The sequence below is a fragment of the Alosa sapidissima genome, chromosome 24 (genome assembly GCF_018492685.1).
Source record: "Alosa sapidissima isolate fAloSap1 chromosome 24, fAloSap1.pri, whole genome shotgun sequence".
In the NCBI taxonomy this organism is placed as follows: Eukaryota; Metazoa; Chordata; class Actinopteri; order Clupeiformes; family Clupeidae; genus Alosa; species Alosa sapidissima.
The window spans coordinates 2,121,271-2,142,311 of record NC_055980.1 but is presented as its reverse complement, the minus strand read 5'-3'; the positions used below and the strand labels follow the sequence as shown (position 1 = coordinate 2,142,311).

At 40.1% G+C, this 21,041-nt stretch overlaps 1 protein-coding gene across 3 annotated transcripts in view; it reads left to right on the top strand.

Moving 5' to 3' along the window:
• The first annotated feature begins 10,703 nt into the window (after window positions 1-10,703).
• The window catches only part of tmem94 (transmembrane protein 94), a 33,241-nt gene continuing 22,903 nt past the window's right edge, over window positions 10,704-21,041 (top strand). Inside the window, exons 1-9 of one of the 3 annotated variants that reach the window (XR_006027094.1) lie at window positions 10,704-10,946; window positions 12,083-12,211; window positions 17,249-17,368; window positions 18,147-18,274; window positions 18,551-18,687; window positions 19,013-19,221; window positions 19,452-19,603; window positions 19,708-19,810; window positions 19,905-19,991. Coding sequence is in view for 2 of the 3 variants with exons in the window: in XM_042082580.1 (XP_041938514.1) it covers window positions 12,188-12,211; window positions 17,249-17,368; window positions 18,147-18,274; window positions 18,551-18,687; window positions 19,013-19,221; window positions 19,452-19,603; window positions 19,708-19,810; window positions 19,905-19,991 (960 nt within the window). In the remaining variant the exon portion in view is untranslated. The remainder of the gene's footprint in view (window positions 10,947-12,082; window positions 12,212-17,248; window positions 17,369-18,146; window positions 18,275-18,550; window positions 18,688-19,012; window positions 19,222-19,451; window positions 19,604-19,707; window positions 19,811-19,904; window positions 19,992-21,041) is intronic. The other 2 variants (XM_042082580.1, XM_042082581.1) reach the window with 2 other exon arrangements.

Genomic DNA, 21,041 nt, shown 5'->3' with positions numbered 1-21,041 from the left:
TGCTGATGTTATGCTGTTTGCCTTGTTTTTACAGGTACAATAGTTTTGTTTGATCTGATGTTCGGGTGGCTCTTGTGTGATGCAATGCACACTGCGATCTTGAACTTGATTTCCCCCTCCTGTTTAAATTAGATAAAACATTATGTACAATCTATAAGAAAAGAATTGTGAAACTATAGCATCATCCCCTCTCGTTGGGCAGGTAATCTGCCAACCTATGGAAACGTTACTCAACTATGGTAATCTAGGTGGGCAAGGCCATGCTAGTTCAGCCCTCCCTTGAAGTGGAAATGCAACGGCGAGATCAATTCATTATTTAAATATACCACAATTAGTAAAATTAGTATGCTTTATGTTATATTTGTTACTAGGGCGCAGCCTTTTTGTTTTCATTGTGGCGTGACATCACGAGAATACTTGAAGGGAGTTCTATATTATATATGATATAAAAATGGGTAAGGCTATTTGCACCCCTGGTACAATTAGCAGTGTATGCTATTCGTACCCTGGTGCAATTAGAAGTGAATTCTATTCGTACCCCGGTGCACACAGCAAAGTGTTCTATTACCCCAGTGCACACAGCAATGTGTTCTATTAATACCCCGTCTGGTACAAATATCAGTGTATGCTATTTGCACCCCTGCACATTTACTCTGGCATATTAATCACACAATGTAATAAAAAAACACTCTGAATAAGGTATTTAATATTTTATTTATATATACCACTTTTAAAGCATTGAGCACAAAGTGTAAATACTTTGCATCAATGTATATGTGGCAGATTCAAGAGGGGAAAGTTGTAGCAGACTACGCCACCTAGGGTATTTGTGACCACTAGAAAATAACAGTCACCAATTCACACCAACCTTGCTAATTGGCAACACAGGTTCAACACATGCAGGGCAGAGACGTGTTTTTAGAAAATATATATATTTATTATAAAAATGGAGCTACAGGATTTGACATAAAATAATACACAGGACAGGGGCTTGATCACTGGTGGAACAGCAGAGAGGGAGAGCTATCGTGCACACACACAATTTACACTGCACTGCAAACAAGTTATGACACTTCAACACAACTCACACTCGCACTGCAACATGTGACAAACTCTCGTCAGACACACCAGGTGAAACCAGGGAAACTAGTGCGGAAGACTCCCCCACTTTAAGACTGTAACCACCCGTTAAGGCCCCCAGTTTCTTGTGGGACAAACAAATAACAAGACACCAAAATACAATTGTTGCACAAAAGAAAATAAACGTCCAGATACAAAACAGCAGCCCTTTGGTGATGGCAGGCAATGCACCAGGTGGCCAATATTCTTCAACGATCAAATGTGCCGTCTCTTCAAGCCGCACAGAATAAAATCCTGAGGGGCCAGCTCTGTTCCAAACTGAACAAATCACGTCACCCAGTAGCCGCAACTCCTCAGCGCAAAGCAGCGATGATTTGGTGCCACTTGGCTGTACAGCAGCCCATCAGAATGCCAACCAGTCAGCCAAACCAGGGGGGTATTCCAAGTATGTGGTTTAGTGACAAACCTGGGTAAGTTAACTCAGAGTCAGTGGTAAACCTCCTACAACAAGAGCCCTATGGCATTGTTTTGTTAGGAGAATGAAGCCATATAGCTCTTCTATTAGGAGGTTTACCCCTTACTCTGAGTTAACTTACCCAGGTTTACCCCTTACTCTGAGTTATCTTACCCAGGTTTGTCATTAAACCACGTACTTGGAATACCCCCCTGTGCATTTCGCCGACAACACCATGATCAGGAAGGGGAAAAGGCATGGAGCGCTCACAGGAAGCACCTGCCTGCCAATATATCAGTGAAAGGCTAATGACTGGGCGGATCTGTCAATCATCTTACATCTTACAACCTGCTTACCCTGCTACATATAGTTAGAAGTGGATGCTATTCGTACCCTGGTATATAAAGTAATTTCTTGTTCAAATTCCGCGCCTTCTCTCCAGAGATGTTGGTACATGTGCGCAATCACTCTACCAAAACACATCAGGCAGGAATCAAACCCCGGTCTCCCGCATACTAAACCACATCTGTGACCACTACACTATCTACAGTACTTTCACATCCTAGGCCTGAGCGTCATATTCACGAAATTTCTGTTAACTAACAAACTGACGGCTGTATGTGTTCACTGAACGATGATTATGAAAATAAAACACATAAATACATTTTCAATCTAAAACTTAATTTGAACAGGTATTAGTGCTGAAACCTTTCAGAATTCTTCACTTTCTGCTTGTTGTCATGTCACAGGGTGTAAATAGCTCAGCTGTGTGGCCAAGGCTATTCGTGCCAGGGGTGTAAATTGGGATTGGGTAACAAGTGACATCTAGTGGCCAAAATAGTTAATGCGTGACAAAGGTATTCATCACTCTGTGCAAACATGTGTTGGCAAATAATGAAACAATAATGAAAATAATACTTCTTAACATGAAATTGCGAAGAATTTGGGGATCTACAGTAAATAATATCATTAAAATATCCAGAGAATTGAGAGAAATCTTTCAAATAAAGGACAAGGCTGAAAAACAATTTTGGGTGGCTGTGATCTTTTGGACCTCAGATGGCACTGCATTAGATAGAAATAGATAGATAGATTTGCTTATTACTGATATCATTCATATTGATCAATGATGTAAATTAAAATAGTCACAGAAATAAAATCTATTTTATTATACTTCAGCCTCAAAGCAGGCTGTGTTTTTTTTTCGCGGTGCGCAATGCCATGGAAATTCATGTTAGGCAATCACACGGAAGGACTTTCGCGATCTGCGATGGCAGATTTTTCCCAGTGCAGTCCTGGTTGCAGACGGATGGGAGGCGATCTCAGAGCCAGCTCTTGTCGGACTCTCTCGGAGCTCTTGTAGCTTCACCCGTTATCATGGTGGCAGTAAAGTACTGATCATGTGTGTTTGTTTGTTTTCTGTGTTCTTTGCTTATTATGACCGCTAGCTAGCGAAGCGGTCATAGGGATTGTCATCTACCTCCTGTAGGGTTTAGGAGGACCATTTTTTTTTTTGTATGTTGATCTCAAGGGGCCATGTCAACCCATTCCATAACCACTCATTTCATGTATAGCGCCACCTAGTTAAACATAAAAAAGTAAAAATGAGGTGTTGTAATCGCAGGTATCTGTGACCTAACATAGTCAAAACTGCACGAAATTGGAAGTGTAGGATCATTAGGACGCCCTCTGAATGCACACCAAGTTTCGTGGAATTCCGTTCATGGGGGGGCCACACAATAAATTAATTTATGTTACTATACACCAACTGGCCTGTAGGTGGCCGGAGACAGTTTTCTGTGAATATCTCGAGAACCGTAGGGCCTAGGAGGTCCACCTTTTTTTGTATGTTGATCTTAAGGGGGCATGTCAACCCATCCCATTACCACATTTCATGTATAGCGCCACCTAGTTAAAAATTAAAAAGCAAAAAATTAGGTGTTTTCATCACAATATCTCTGGCTGACATGGTCAAAACTGCACGAAATTGAAAGTGTAGGATCATTATGACACCTTCCGAATGCATGCCAAGTTTTGTGAACTTTCGTTCATGGGGGGCCTTACAATAAAATGATTTATGTGTACATTTAGTGACCGTACACCAACAAGGATTCCTGGGACACTGAAAGACCGGGGTACACGAAACTTCGTGGGCATGTAACCCCACATGGATACCATGGAACCATCGTTTTTCGTTTTGATCTGTAGCCCCCCCGCTGGACTGGACCCCCCGAAAGGAGGGTAGGGCAGACACAGTTTTCTGTGAATATCTTGAGAACTTTTTTTGTATGTTTGCCTCCAGGGGTCATGTTAACCCATTCCATGTGCACACATGTGCACAGTAATCATACGTATGACACATACTCACACAGTAGACATATGTACGCATGCATGCACATGCACAAACACACATACGCAGACAAACACACAAGCACGCACACACACGCACACGCACACACACACACACACATAAACATAAACGTGTGCACGCACACATGCACACAATTCAAGAATTTCTCAGAATTATGAACAGGCAAGATGGGGGTAGGGTTGTATAAAATGAATTTTACATGTGAAATCTATGAACTAATCATGTTTTGGTACTTGTTGTCTAGCAAATACCAGTGAGAATTGAGTGTGGATAATGCAATTTAGTGAGACAGTTAGAATCATATAGGCCTTTCAGCGTGATTTATTTTTGTGGAAAAAATGTGCTGGACTGGGCGGCGGTAATATTTTGTACCGCTCTGCGGTACATCTGGTTTGATTGTTGGTGTAGTTGTGAAACATAAACACGGTTATACAGAGCAAATTCATAACAGCACTGTAATTGTCTCTTTCGTCATCCCATTATGTTCTTACCATACTGACAGGATACAATGATCTATGCTAGGGTGGAGCTAAAACTGGTATCGCCAGACTCAGAGAGGATATGAAGGCATTTGTCCTCTCCGTCATTTATGCTGAGAGTGCAGATGTGAGCTGCGGGCAGGCCAGAGTTTCCAAATGGCACAAACTGAAGAATAAGTCTACAATCCGTGTCCCACCTGATTATGACTCTTTGAATCTTCATATGGAAAGGACAAACTACCTTACATATTACCAGTTACATTACAACCTGCATGAGCATCCTTCTCCCATTGGTCACGGCTGGGAACTAGTGAACGGAATGTGTCGACCAGTGTGTCACACACCCCTGCCCCCCCCCCCCCCCCCCCCCCCCCCCTGCCCCAGCAGCTCACACCTCATGACTGCTCAGATGAGAGTAGCATTGATGATGAAAGGAGTCAGTGTGGAGATTCAACAGATTCAGATGGAGTCTTTTCAGTTAATTCAATAAATAAATCATAATAAATAAATAATAACAAAAAAAAAATGACAGACATCTGATGACCTATGTGTATGTTGTAATTTTACTGTCCATCACAGAACTCAGTATGAGCAGAATTTCTATTTGAGCCTAATATTAAGGCTTTGACTATTTTGAAATATTGACTTTAAAGAGCCAAAAATCGGTGGCCATCTTGAATATGAAGGTCAACAATAGGTGAAATCAATAAATCTACATAATTTATGAATGTCTTGACCCAAATAGTCTCAGAAACCATGTATTATGCCGCACTGTGGGAAAAAAACGTTAAAAAGTTCATTTCCAGCTTGGCTGACTGCAGCCATTTTGGATATAGGGCTCTTACAAAATTTCATCACATTTTTGTGAGGAGCACCCCGGCTATTTTTTTTTCTTTAACCTTTATAGCTGACAAATCCAGTGAGAAACGAACCTTCGCTCTCCACGGTCACGGAACTGCCATAGATGACCCAACGTTCCAATGATAATAGCAAGGTTGGATATAAAATGTCTGTATATTAATCAAATGCTTGTTTTCTTTCTTTTAAAAGACAGTCCCTTGTTTGTATACATACACACACACACACACACAACATCCACACGGAACATCTAAACACAATCAAAAAATATCAAACCAGAATTCTTACACTTACACTACATAGGCCTAGTGTAGGAAGACCGAAAGAAAATGGCGTAAATACAAACTTCAGATCCACTATGAAATCCATAAAGAGATGCTCCGCACATATAACTCTGAAATATGCAAAGCAAGATAGTCTTTCTTTTCTAACATCATCAGTAGAAGTTCAAATAACACTTGTGTTCTATTTTCAACTGTTGATAAGTTAACAAATCCCCCCTCACAATTAGCGCCAGAACTTCTCTCAACTAATAAATGCAATGAGTTCCCATCTTTTTTCAAAGGTAAAATTGACAAAATCAGACTCAACATATCTGCTCAATTACCATTTCAACATCGGGAACTTCCAGCTACAAATAGAGGGAAACTTAACTTGATGTCAGAGTTCAGCTTGATAGACCACGACACACTTGAAAAAACGGTACAGAAGCTCAGCTCTTCCACATGTGGCTTAGACATTTTGCCAACCAATTTCTGTTTTTCACCTTATAGTAGCAGATGTCCTGCTGTCTGGCATTTTTCCTAAGTCACTGAAAACAGCTGTTGTAAAGCCACTTCTCAAGAAGAATAACCTGGACGCCTCCATGCTAAACAGGCCCATATCCAATCTACCTTTTATTGGCAAAATTATTGAAAAAGTAGTCTTTACCCAGTAAACAAAATAAAGTCCTGGCGACGTCCCCTAAAGGTTGTCACCTCCTCGACATTGTGTAGGGTTCCCTTTACGTCCCGCGGACCTCTGTTCGGGAGGTCTAAAAGACGTCCACGAGACTTTGAGAGGATGTCCTGTAATGGTCACCGTGACATTATGCGCGCGACGTTTATATTTCCGCGATGGTTAAAAAAAAAAAAAAAAACATGAAGCGCGATTTAGTATGGTAGGCTATTACATCCTGTAAGTCTCAGCGTTGCTAGGAGAGAAGGAACATGAACATGCATTAACGACTTGTTCTACAACTTCACACACCTCATATTTTCACGCATGTATGAAATCACGTCCTCCGAATGCATTACACTAATAATGAGTAGACATGGACATTTATACCGGGCTAGGATGTGCTGCTTTCTCATCTATGGTGTCATTTTCTTAATAAACTAATACGACGTTTTAATGGGCATATCCCGTAGCATATTGTTCAAAATCATCAGAGTATAGCCTAAGATAAATTGTTCAAACCATATTGTTTCAAAATATTAAAAACTAATAATAGCCAAAAATACTAAATTAATCGCAATGTATGCTGGGAAGCAAAACTCAACATGAAATAAAGTACATGAAACATAACTAGAATGCATTGACGTTATATCCACTTGTTTTCTTGGACCTGTGATCAAACAGGGACAGCCTATAAATGTAAGCCTATCTTCCTGGAACATTGCAGATAAAGAAAAAAATATCGTTTTCTCTGAATGCTCTTTGTAGCCAACTTTAAGATTAAATAAATAGATTCCAGATGTTTCTATTCTATATCATTGTTTTATTAATAAACAGTAAGGCTCTGGTGAGGCAGAGAGCTTGCTCCTCGTCAGAAATCTCATCGGATATGTGCACTCTTTGCTGTTTCCACAAGGAGCTGCTGTAACATCGGGGACAGCTATGCGTGACACTTTTAAACGTGAGCATGCGTCAAATAAACAATGACATTTAAACAAGTCATGAAGAAGCAGTATCCTTAATTCTTCTGCAATGTAGAGCTAGATCGTTTTGCTTTACAAATTAAGTAGTCACTTCTGTTGCTAGACAACCCTAAACAAATGCTACGTGGTCTGTTTTTAACATTTCTCTAGTTTTATTCTTACATTTATAGGCTGTCCCTGTTTGATCACAGGTCCAAGAAAACGAGCGGATATAACGTCAATGCATTCTAGTTATGTTTCATGTAGCCTACTTTATTTCATGTTGAGTTTTCCTTCCCAGCATGCATTGTGATTAATTTAGTATTTTTGGCTATTATTAGTTTTTAATATTTTGAAACAATATTGGTTTGAACAATTTATCTTAGGCTAGCCTAGGCCTACTTTGATGATGTTTTGAACAATATGCTACGGGATATGCCCATTAAAACGTCGTATTAGTTTATTACTGTAAGAAAATGACACCATAGATGTGAAAGCAGCACATCCTAGCCCGGTATAAATGTCCATGTCTACTCATCATTAGTGTAATGCATTCGGAGGACGTGATTTCATACATGCGTGAAAATAAGAGGTGAGTGAAGTTGTTGTGTAGTCATAGAACAAGTTGATAATAAGTGTTCCTGTTCCGTCTACCTCTCTCCTAACAACACTAAGACTTACAGGATGTAACAGCCTACCATACTAAATTGCGCTTCATGTTTTTTTTTTTTTACCATCGCGGAAATCTAAACGTTGCGCGCATAACGTCGCTGTGACCATTACAGGACGTCCTCTCAAAGTCTCGTGGACGTCTTTTAGACCTCCCGAACAGAGGTCCACGGGACATAAAGGGAACCCTACACAATGTCGAGGAGGTGACGTTCGCCAGGGGACCTTTAGGGGACGTCGCCAGGACTTTATTTTGTTTACTGGGCCGCTGCCATGTCTGAATAAACAAACGTCCCCCCCATGTCCCCGGTATAACGTTATTCGGGTCCTTAGGAGGTATTTGAAATGACCAAATGCAAATGTCATCCGAGGGACCTAACGGTGACGTCCCCAGAAAGTCCTGCACCGGACGTCACGCAATAACCAAACGATAACTTGCTCCAGACGTCAATAAGGTCACCGGAACGTCCGCTAGAGAACATGACGTTCGGGACCAATCGGGGACGTCGTGAATGTCGGCATAAGGTCCGGGGGACGTCCCGTGTTTGTCGGGTAATCAACTAACCACCTTCCTAACATCAAATGGGTATTTTGATTACTTTCAGTCAGGTTTTCGGGCAAATCACAGTACTGAAACAGCTCTCATCAAGGTTTTCAATGACATACGCCTCAATACAGATTCAGGTAAAACATCAGTCCTAGTGCTATTGGACCTTAGTGCAGCATTTGACACTGTTGATCACAATATTTTATTACACAGACTAGAACACTGTGTTGGATTTACAGGCATAGTTATCAACTGGCTGAAATCATATCTACAAGAAAGGAGTTTCTTTGTTGCTATTGGAAACTGTACCTCAACACCAATGTCCTTGACCTGTGGTGTTCCCCAGGGGTCGATCTTGGGGCCACTATTATTCAACCTCTATATGCTCCCACTTAGACAAATCATCCAAAATAATTTGATTTCATATCATAGCTATGATGACACACAAATTTACTTAGCTCTGTCACCAAACGACTATGGTCCCCTTGAATCTCTGTCTCAGTGTATAGAACAAATCAACACCTGGATGTCTCAAAATTTTCTTCAGCTAAACAAAGAAAAAAACTGAAGTAATTATATTTGGTAAAAAGGAGGAAAGACTTAGGGTTGCCACTGTCCTTGACAAAAAAGGCAACCTCCAACAGATGCCAACCTGATGCTGCACATACTGTACTGCGTGCTCATCTTCAGGTCATGTTGTGGAAGGCTGCAGGTAAGAAAGAGCCTCCTGCAGAGGCCAGAGACATCACACAGTTTGGGTGGGAGGTTGCTAGTGAAGGGGCTGTCATGCCTGCTCTTGCCATTCAGGCAGTGGCTCTAGTAAATTTGCTTGATGTCACCAGCTGTAGCTGCAGCACATTGAAAGCCTGCAGCAAAGGAAACTGCAGCTGCCATGCTGCAAGTCTCAGTTGCACTGACTATTGCAAGTGTGAAGGGGGTGAGGTCCGCTGCTGCAACCCATTCACAATACATTCAGATAAAGATCAAGAAGATGATGAGACTGAAGGAAATGAGGAAAGAAATGATGAAGATGGTGAAGGCTATTGAGTGGGATTGTGTGGTTGTTGTTAAATATGTGTGTGTGTGTGTGTGTGTGCGCGTGTGTGCATACTGTATATAGTTATATAGTTTACAGTGTGTGTGTGTGTGTGTGTGTGTGTGTGTGTGCGTGCGTACGTGTGCGTGCGTGTGCGTGTGTGCGTGCGTGCGTGCGCGCGCGCATGTTGCATGTTCTATATAGTTCTTGTATATAGTTATTGTGCATTTGTGTACGTGTGCATGCTGGATATAGTTATTTTGCATATTGTATATAGTTCTTGTGGGTTTGTGTGTATGTGCATGCTGTATATAGTTATTTTGCATGTTGTATATAGTTCTTGTATAGTTATTGTGCATTTGTGTACGTGTGCATGCTGGATATAGTTATTTTGCATATACATGTAGTTCTTGTGGGTTTGTGTGTGTGCATGCTGTTATATAGTTATTACCTCCGCCAAGGAGGTTATGTTTTCATCGGGGTTTGTTTGTCTGTTTGTTTGTTTGTTTGTCTGTGTGTCTGTTCATCTGTTAATTCGCAAGATAACTCAAAAAGTTTGGGAGTGATCCGGATCACCGTCTGGATCCAGGAGGCGGTTATGTTTTCGCTTGGCGGAGGTCTGCACTCTCGGAGTGCTTTTCTAGTTTTGCATGGCACACTTAATTTCTTAATCTGTCTGTCCATAGGTCAACACTGCCTCCTTACCAAGTTTCTTAAAGGTTTTCACCAACTCACCCCCCCAAGTATATGTGTTTACCTTGGAAAAACAATTTCGAGCCTGGCTTTATCACACTATCTGCTTTTGTGTGTATGCAAATTAGAGCATTTTTAATGAGATAGGGCCTCATTTGCATATGTAAACATTAAAATATAAAAAACATGCAATACATTTTTTTCTCATCTTAACATAAGTAATCAACTCAGAAAGTTTCATGGTGGTATCTATTATTTAAAATTTTTACCCTATTCACCTGTACTGCCTCGCCTTAATTGCCTATTTATGCTAATTATGCAAATTGCCCAAAGTGCAACTTTAGGCAACCAAGTTGAATTCCACACACTAGGCTTATAGATGACATTTCTGCAATAACACTTTAGGGTACTCAACATTTCTGGGTTTACTAATGGGCCTATGGGGATCACGACTAGACTATATCCCACAGGCTATAGGTGCAGAGAATAATCCCCATGGTAATTGATGTGCCATCTCTTTTGTGAAAGCGAGCCAAAGCTAAATTCATCCAGGATAACAAAAAAATCACAGTTTAATCCCTTATCTAGGTTTTGTGAAATACCCCTCAGGTACCATGCATAGTGATTAACTGCACTTCTATACAGATTAATCAGTTTGTTTTGACTTCACACTCTGTAGGATCATGTGCACAGTCCCCTCCAATCAGTATTTTACGTAGTTTGTCGTCACTTCCTACTGGAATATGGCTGTCATTCGTGGGCAAACTTGAGGGACGAGTGAGAGATGGTCGTATTACCAGTGATGGTAGCCTACTATACAGACAGGCAAAATCAGAAATAAAGTCTGTGCTCAAAAATAAGGTATGATAATGCATTTGATGTTTCCAGTATACTGGGCTATCGTATTGAAGGGCGGATGTTGCCAAGCTTTGAAAGCCAAACGTTAGTTAGCATACCCTATGGCTTCCTGATATTAGCTAGCTAAGCATTTCATATCTGACCTGTTAATATCTGACATGTTCCAAGACATTTAAGAAATATGCAATTTGGCGATTGTTGACAAAGTCACGAGCCCTAGGTATGTGCAGAATGCTAAAGTCATTCAGTAATACGATCGAGTTTTGTTTTAAGCCGATAACAGTTAGGCTACTGTCCCAAGCTAACTGTGCTAGCTAACATATAACGTCAAGATACTAACGTTAACTGTATTAGATAGCCAGTATGTCCATCAAGATAAAGACAGTGAAGTGCTCTTGAATTAGAACTGTTTGGCTGTTTTGACTCAGCGACTTAGATCTGTTAAGTTAAGTAAGTTAATGTCAGCACATACATAGAAGCTAGACATGGGTCAGTCACTGGATTGAACAATGCTATTTGACTTATTACGTGAATGAAGGGGAATCTCACAGGTTAGACGTGCGGGTTGGAATGTCTGAAATCAAAGTCAAGGATTCACCTGTTATCTACCCCTTTGACATCTTTGTCCCTTGCGCCGCCTCAGTAACATTAACGTTAACGTTACCTTTGACTGTTGTTGACAATACACCAATGATGCATTGCTGACTGGAGTAAGTTCCAAGCATTTGTGCGTTGGCACTGTTCGTTACAGTTCTAGTTCTAAATCACAGTTGCTCGTGCTGTTTGTTTACATCTAACAACGTGGATTGTCTAATGGCCCAAGGCTGTTAGTGAACTAGTATTTGCATCTATATTGTTGTAGGCTGCATTCGACAATGTAGTACCAATACTGTTTCGTGAATGTTCAGTCGGTTTTGTTTTTCATTGAATTTGCCATGCTCTTTGCTATCATCTAAATGCTTCTCGTTTTACCCTTGAATAAATTGAAACCAAAATCAAGCTACTTCAGGGAGAAGTGAAGTGAAGAAGTGACTTGGTTCAAATCATTTCTAATGGACTGAAATGTTTCCTCTTTTTCTTGGTAGGGCATTACTATGTGTTTAAGTGCATGAAGACTGAAGTTGTGCTATATTCCACAGGGTTGTTGAGCAGTGAAGCAAGTAAAGCCAGGGTAAGCATCACTGTTACCACAGACAACCAGTGCACCACCTTCTGACAGAGCATGCTGGGAGTCAGCAGTTGCCATGGAGCTAAAGGATAAGAAGCAGGTAGGGAAGCTACAGTGCCTCATAAGTGAGGGTAGGGCTGGGTGTGTTTTTCAAGAATTTAGCTTAGATGCCAATGCAATCACAGGATTGCGAACATTCAGTCATGCCTGATATTACGTGGAAATTACTCTTAAAATGGATCCCTCATTTTCTCTAAACTCTTTGCTCACATGGTTCTCTCGTGCGCTGAGTGGTCTTTTCACAGTTCATACCCTGCTGTATTAGCCAGGGTGAACCCAGACATATGAATTTGCACAACAGATCCAACTGGCTAAGCTTGCATGTAAATCCGTTTCTGAACCATGAAAATCCCAGGAGCCAGTCACAACCACTTGTCTGGCATGGGCTATATGCCATTGTGCAGTTACAGTGCATTGACAACACTGCCAATGGCTGTGTTGATGGTGTCATTGATAAATGTATTGTATTGTATTTTCTTTGGAATTGAGTAACAACTGCATTTAAAACCTTTGTTTACAAGAATATGTTTGCATTACTTCCGGAAAGATTCGTTAAGAGTCTGATGTATCAATATAAGTTTTAATTTCATTGCTGGTTACGCCCCCTCTCAGAAATCAAAAGTGAACGATGCATCCCCAGACCAATAGGCTCAATGCACAGTTTTGGATTTGCTTAATACTGGTCAATCAACTTCCTGTTTATAAACGCTGTACACAGTAGGCTATGACAGAATTTTTTTAATATAGTAGGCTACTGCTAGTCGAACAAAATAGCTAAAGTTATCTAACCATTTCAGTACCATCAGTTGCTTGGTTAAGATGTAACATATTCACGTTAGCTATACCCTCATAGTTGTTAATGTAGCTGGCAATTTACATTCTAAACCCTTTTCCTGTTTCCTGGAGGGAGTGGCACACAACATTTTCACAAAGTCTATCTACATTACTGTAAGACGAGGTAGGTCTTGAAGACAAAGACTATAGAAAAGAGCCATATCTGGCCATGTTTTAATGTAAACAGGAAGGTGATCTGCCAGTATGAGCAAATCTAAAATGCTGTTGTGCATAGAGTGCATTCTCAGTCTTAATTGAGTATAGTCTGGTGTTAGCCACCATCTGTGGTAAGTGTGGGTTAAGCCTGCTCCTGGAAGGCTGTCATACCTTAAGATATTTTCCAAAGCATCTTTGATCATTTTAGAGTTGTACTGTTGGTCAAACCAAGTTTGTTATTGTATAGTCTTGCATAAAGGGTGACCCTTTAATGTCTGTGCTTCAAACCAGCTCTTCCTGCTTTACTTGTGTTCTCTAATAATTAACAGTCTGACTGAAGAGGTCAGTAAGCTCTTTGCTGCTGGAAGTCTTGGAGATTGTGTACTAACTGGTGCAATATTTTCTGTGGATTGCAACATGGCTTTGTCATGAACTGGAGGTGAGCGGCAGCCACTCCTCTGGAGGTTGACTTTGACCATATTGCAGAAGGTTTAGGTTGAGATATTAAGGTGTGATGTGTGTAAAGTCACTTGATACAAATATGGTCAGGATACAATTTTTAGCTTTTAAGTTTAATGCTACCTTACATATAGTGTTTTAATCTTGGGGTCTGGTGTTACTGTAGTAATCAGCTTGTCTTAGAGCTTGTCTATTATTTCACTCTTGGTAGAGAACAACCCTAATGGGCATATAGGCCTAAACCTGTAACAGAAACAAATAAGTTTAGATGGGGACATTTAGACTTAATTTAACTATGATAATGTATTCAATAAGATCTTGCTACTTGGACTGAACATTGGACATTGCTTCACATCTCATTGCTTTATAGTAGACGGTAAACAAAGATAGACAGTTTTTCCTATTTACCTACGAGAAAGAAGAGCTTGATGTAATTTGCAACTGTACCTCAACACCAACATTCTTGACCTGTGATGTTCCCCAGTGGTCGATCTTGGGGCCACTATTATTTAGCCTTTATATGCTCCTACTTGGACAAATCATCAAGAACAATTTGATTTCCTATCCTAGCTATGCTTATGACACCCAAATTGACTTACCCTGTAGCCCAGTGGTTCTTAAACTGGGGGCCGCCAAAAATATTGGAGGGGTTGTGAAATGATTTGCAGTCTGGATTAAAGACATTATTCTAAAGGTTTTTAGTCAAAGGCTGCCATTGACATAATGCCTTTGATGTTGACATAGCCTACCTTTGAGCCTACCCCACCTCTGCTTCCAGTGCCCCTCTCACAACATTTCAAAACCAAATTCCGCCGGTTAGAGTGAAGGGGATCGCGAGACTTGGCCCATGTTTTTTTTTTTTTTTTTTTAAGAACCACTGCTGTAGATTAATGACTATGGTTCCCTTGTATCTCTTTGTCAGTGTATTGACCAAATTAACTACTGGATGTCTCAACTTTTCTCAGCTGAACAAAGAAACGGATTAGCATACTTGGTATAGGTAAAGGATAAAACTGAAGTAAATAAATATCTTCACTGAGTTAAAGGCAGGGTAACCAAAACCAAACGATTTCTATCACTTAGACACCTTTTGTAACACTCAGTGAATATCTTTGTTATCCGCTAGATCCATTCTCTGTGTACACTGTACAAAAACTGTCTTCTTACACAACTCTGGTTCCATCAACTGGAAACAAATGACATGGGACCAGCCTGTAACCTAAACAATAACAAAACACTATGTGGAGTTTCAACAAATGCCTCAACTTACATGGCAATGAAATGACACCTCCACACATACACACCTACACACCTTGTCATACATTAGTCATACTGGAAGTTACTTGAGATAAAGGTAGGCTAACAGCCAAATAAATCAAACACAAATAATGCAATGTGACATTTTTGTTAAGAATTGAAATTTGTATTGATTACCCCTCTCAATTATAAAAATATGTAGATAGAAATGTTTTGTGTGTTGTAGATTACTCAAGAATAGAATCACATGTGTGCATCTTGAATTTGCCTCTCTGTGGTTTTACCATAATGTTGTGGGAAAAGTTTATTTATAGCCATGGGAATTGAGCTCAGTGAAAGGATGAAGAGAGACAGGGTTTGGGATCATCCAAATATTCCTGGTCTGTTCCAGCTCATAACATTAAAAGTTTGGTCCCCATTTCCAATACAATACAATGTTTGTCAAATTCAGCTCATTGCTTCTAATAGTCTTCTAGTTGTTTGTTCTGTGTGGGTGCTTAGAAAATAATCAGTGTCCATAAACAGTCCTGATTGATCATATAAAAAAGTGGCCTAGATCAAACCATGCACTGTTCCAGCTAGGGATGTAACGATTACCAGTATAATGGTAAACCACTGTAATGTAAAAAATGAACACTAGCAACAAAGTGGAGGCAATCCAAACCGAGCAGTGGCAAAGACAAAAACTCGAGGTTTATTGTAACAAATCCGGGAGTTGATACAGCGCGTACATCAGCAATACCACTGTACAAACTCAAAGACAAAATACAAACAGTCTTGCTTAAATACACTTCTAGTAATCCCCCTTCCGTCGCCTCACGTGAGCTCTCTCTCCGGTCATACCTTGTCTCGTGAGGCGCCAGCATTACGTTAAAGCAAGTAGCGCTCTTCAAAAGGCCTTGGGTGGCGGTGATCAAAACAAATGTAAAAATACATACACTCTGGAATGTTGAAATACATATACTCTGGAATTTCTCACTACACCGCGATAAAAATGTTGACGATAACAATTACCTTTTTCATTTCAAATATCATGATTATTACGGTTGATTACCACGGTGTGGAAACCGTGTGTTTAATCTTTCCCAGCTTCATCCGAGCCTGCTTTTGACATACAGTAGGCCTAGTACAATAAAACAAAACTGTTACCCTACTGATTCTGTTATGTACTTGATGATGATGAACTGTGATTCGGATTTGGCTACACCTGCTTTTAAAAGGTGGAACATTTTCACTGCAAAACGTACACTGCATCATGTAGCCACTCTGCATGTTTTTATGTGCGTGTCCACATTAAATCTATTCCACTCACGTTATCAGGAGAATACCGTAGCCTAAAGTTTTATTTTGAACACTTACTTTAGTCTCACTCAATGGATCCAAATAACAGAAATAGCAAACTCCAAGTCATGGTAGGGTAAGTTAAGCTATAAGCACAAAGCCAATTAAACATGACCAAGGAAAAAGTGAATGGGACAACACACAATGCCACGGTAACGTTATGCTATGAATTAAGAATGGTCAGCTCAGCCAGGTTTGTTTGTGCAGTCAGGATGTAGGCCTATGAATGCGAATAAAAATATGCCCTTCTCCCGTAGCAAAAGGCCACCTTAAAATGCACCAGCATAAAGGAATCAAATCTACTCAGTAACATTTTTTTTCTACCCTTCCTCAGCACTCTATGAGCACCCCCAGGTGAAAATGAGTTCCAGTGTCCCTGGTTAAATGTTGCACTTTTGATAAGGTTTTGCCTATATTTTGTAATTGTAATATAGTAAATTCTGTCACACTTTTTGAAACTATTTCAGCTTGTGTAGGTCTATTAGTGCTTTCTGAACATATTGAACACAATTTTAAAAATACAGCGATAATACCGAAAACCGTGATAATTTGGTCACTAATTGTGAGGTTAAATTTTCATACCGTTACATCCCTAGTTCCAGCCAAGCAATATGTTCCTTCTGGAGCGGCAAAAAGATTTGTATTGTTGGTTGAGCTAAACTACGGTATGAACCTTCTTTAGTCAGCATTGCATGCCTTTAAATTAGTACTAGGGTAGTATCTGTTTCCTATGTATATCTGTAGGAAATTTAAAAAAAACAGCTCACTACAACCTAATATTATGTGTAATATGGCCATCTATGGACTACAGGCAACAGTAAGTAAAAGGAGCAAAGGTCTATTAACTGTATATTTGAGAGACTGGTATCAAAGTCACTATATGCTATGTTGATATCTATGTCTTGTTAAATTTTGAGCCCTAAATATTGGGCACATGTTTGAAATAAATAAATATTGGGCACATGTAGAAAAGGAATTAAAGGTATTACATGTTGCTAGGGGGCACTTCTGATGTCATGATCTGTCTTAGGAGGAGCCGGTGACCCCCCTTGGGCTGTCTACAACTCAGGCTCTTCAGACGTTGCACAACCAGCTCTTCAATCTACTAGAGCAACACCAGAGGTCTGGCAGAAGGAGACCCACTCTACAGGTATTTACCAATCCTGTGACACATGGTATACTGTACACTTTCAACTCATTCTGCACACTTAACAATGTAACACACATTGCACGTATTCTAGTCACTGTCCCAGTGCCCTTGTTGGTAAGTTGAAAGTGGTTGCTTAAAGTGTGTTTGAAATTGTCTGGAAGTAAGACAGTTGCAGACATTATGTTGCCATGCCAACTTCATCATGCTGGACTGCATCATCTGCTTGTTGACATAAATCAACCTAAAAGAGTATAGCATCATCAAAGGCATGAATAATCAATCAAGTTCATGAAAAATAATGTAAATTACATAGGTCCCATACTTATGCTTTTGTATTTATTCCTTGTCAACCTCAGATGTTCTGATATTGTGTGACTAGTAATCTGAAGTTCAATAAGGTGCTGTCTGCCGGCCCTACTTCATTAGTGTTCTATGTCAATGTTTTGGCCACAAAACACAGTCTGGTAAAAATGGAAGTTTATATGTAATGGGATTTACATTTCTCAGAAATGTTCAACAGAATTATCAAAGTACACAAACCTGAATATAGCGCAATAATGATTCAGTTCTAATTTTGGTGTACATTTTGACGTTAGAGAGCATTTGAGATTCAGGAAAAGTTTGACATTTTCCACTTATCCAGTACTGACAAGTTTCAACATGTTTGAGGTGTGTCCCACACTGCTTGAACCTCACTTACACAGCAGGTACACTACGCTAACTTCCAGCATCTCAGAAACAGTTCGCACTTCACTGCTGACTTTATATTCAATTACAGGATTTATGGAAACAGAGCTTCCTTCACCAAAGCAATCGCCACTCCTGCTTTCATTGGCCAGGAGCTGCACTCACTCTGGTGGTGGTCTTTGGGCTGGTCTGCTGCCATGGCAGCCAGCCAAATGGCAGGTGAAGTAATTGCTGCACACTTTCAGCAAAGTATAGTGTAGTATGGTGCACATTAGTTTGAAATACAAAACTGTGGAACATAGCTTGTAAAAAAGGAAATGGTTGTTCAAGCATTATATGTCATTTTAAACAAAAACAAGCTACATTGCACTGTAATATTACCACAACCCTTGCACGGTCTGGTTAATGGTTATACAAAAGAAAATGCTATGACATCTCTGCTACTTTGCCTGCGATGGAAAGAGTGACGGTGCTGTTTTTGGCCTGTGTTGTCAGTGGTGGGATCGAGCTAGTGAATGCTGGGGCCCTTTTCCTTTTGCTCTTGCTGAACTTGCTCCTCATCAGCCGGCAACAGCGCTTGAAGAAGAGTGAAATGGTGCGGAGGCTCAAGGCCATCATCACACAGCTCAGTGGTGAGGGTTTAGTGAATGAGAACACTGACCTTATTGTTTGTATTGAGTATGTATACTGCATACATATTGCATACTGTACTGTACAGTATTGCATACTGTATGTTGGTGTTTTTGTACATGCATATGTTTTTGTAAAGAACTGCATGGCTCTTCACTACTGTGTATTTTTGCTGGATGATGCTTATTCTGCTGGACTCCTGCTGTTTAATGTTGTCTTAATGTGTCTGTTTTTGTTCCCAGTTTCCTGCTCTGAATATTTTCGGCTCCTGGTCTTGTATATTTTGTTTATTGAACCCTAATCCAACTCCCTCCCTATTCCCTATAGATCACCTGGAAGCCTGTGGAGGGCAGCCATTCCGATGGGCCCCAGCACTTTACCCTGACCTCTATACTCCTTCGTCCCCATCCTGGTCTTTACACTGGACTTTTCGAGATGAACAGCTTGTCAACCTACCTGTCAGTTTACTGGTTGAGGGTGATGTTATTGCACTGAGGCCTGGTCAGGAGACATTTGCTTCTCTCAGAGGAATCAAGGTGATTGATCAAGACTGGGGGGTCCGTATCATGTAGTGGAGAACTTTGTTAATCTCATGAGATGCTCAGTACTTCATCCAGAAGGTCTATCAGTCAGTAGCATTTGTTGTCATGCGGACTGGAACACAAATCTGACTCTTGGGTCAAGAACATTATTTGCCTTGTTTGCGTTTTGATCAGAAATAGAATATTGTCAATGGTCAAAGTCTATTTCTGTTTTTGTTCTGTAGGATGATGAGCACATTGTCCTGGAGCCAGGAGATCTCTTCCCTCCTTTCTCTCCCCCACCTTCACCTCGTGGGATTGAGAAGAGGGGACCCCACAGCCCTCAGCAGCACCGGCTATTCAGGGTGGTACGCACACCTGTGCTCAATCATATCAGGTTAGCCCTCACCTGTATGCTAGATTGTAATGGATTTGAATCCCTGTGCAATCCTTTATACTTATATTCCTTCAAATGTATCCCTTTCCGACATATTTAAACAGGAACAGTTTAGACATGGCTCTGTCTCGACCAATCACAGCCATGGACAATGAGCGTTTCACTGTTCAGACCATCATGGCCAAATATGCATCTCCGGCTGTGTTGGTATGATAACATTTGTATTTTTAATAAGATGGGTGTGATTTAATGATCTGTCGCCTGGTGTGTCAGTAATACAACACATTTCTTTTCCATGCAGGTGGCCTTCTTCACTGTTAACACGGTGCGTTATTTCTGTGACACTCCCAGTCTTACTCCAGCTCTATTCAACTTCTTCCAGTTACAGGTATGTTTGGAAGTCATGGGAAAGGTCTAAGTTATTGATAGGTCCACTTGCCATGTATACAACAGCGTTTCTCAGACTATAGACTACCTACTGGTGAACAGGTATTAGCAGGCAAAGAAGCAAAGATATTTAGCAATTAATTTGCTCTCATCTCCATTCCATTTTTTCAAACAGAAATTCCATTTTGTTAAACAGAATGGTTATCTATGGACAGTCAATTCAGCAGGCAGTGTGGATTGCCAATCTTAAGGGTCATTCACACCAAGAACGATAACTATAACCACAACGATAAAAGCGTTCACACTGAACAACGATAAACAAAGTCTCTCCTTGTGTTAATGAATGTGACCGTTAACATTTGATGGGTTCTGATTGGCTATTAGCTTTTTATCGTTCTCAAAATCGCTCTGAAAGTGATCCCCAACGATATCGTTCTTCATGTCGTTATCGTTATAGTTTATGTGTGAACGTTGTCATTCATATTAACGAGAACAATATTTGTTTATAGTTATCGTTATCGTTCTTGGTGTGAATGGGCATTTACTAGAATTTGGTAGGCTCATTGATTTAGTAACATGGCATAGAAGTTATTTGCCCAATTTAAAATAAATCAACTAATAAATACCACTATAATTGTTTACACCTTTGTTCCTCTCTTTCTCTGACATGGTCTGTCCTGAAAATTCATTGTGTCTTTTAAATTCTTTTGTAACATTTATTAAATTCAAATTGTTATCTTTTACCTGTTGAATTTTCACTATTTGGGGTAGATAGCAAGTTTTTCTTGGACCCAATTTATATATTATATCATATACCCTTGTCCAAGTATTTGTAGGGCTGTATGTAGCTTTTACTCTACCTTTACTATGCATTAAAGGACATTCTTGCCAAGTACAGTTTTACAAACATGTAATTGCCTATGTGTACATATAAAATTCACAAAATGATCAAATCTAGCACAGAAAAGTAAAAGAAAGTTGAGATCAGCAGATAATGTGTTGCAACACAACACCTTCAACTTTAAAATCATGTTTGTGTGAGGTATTTTCT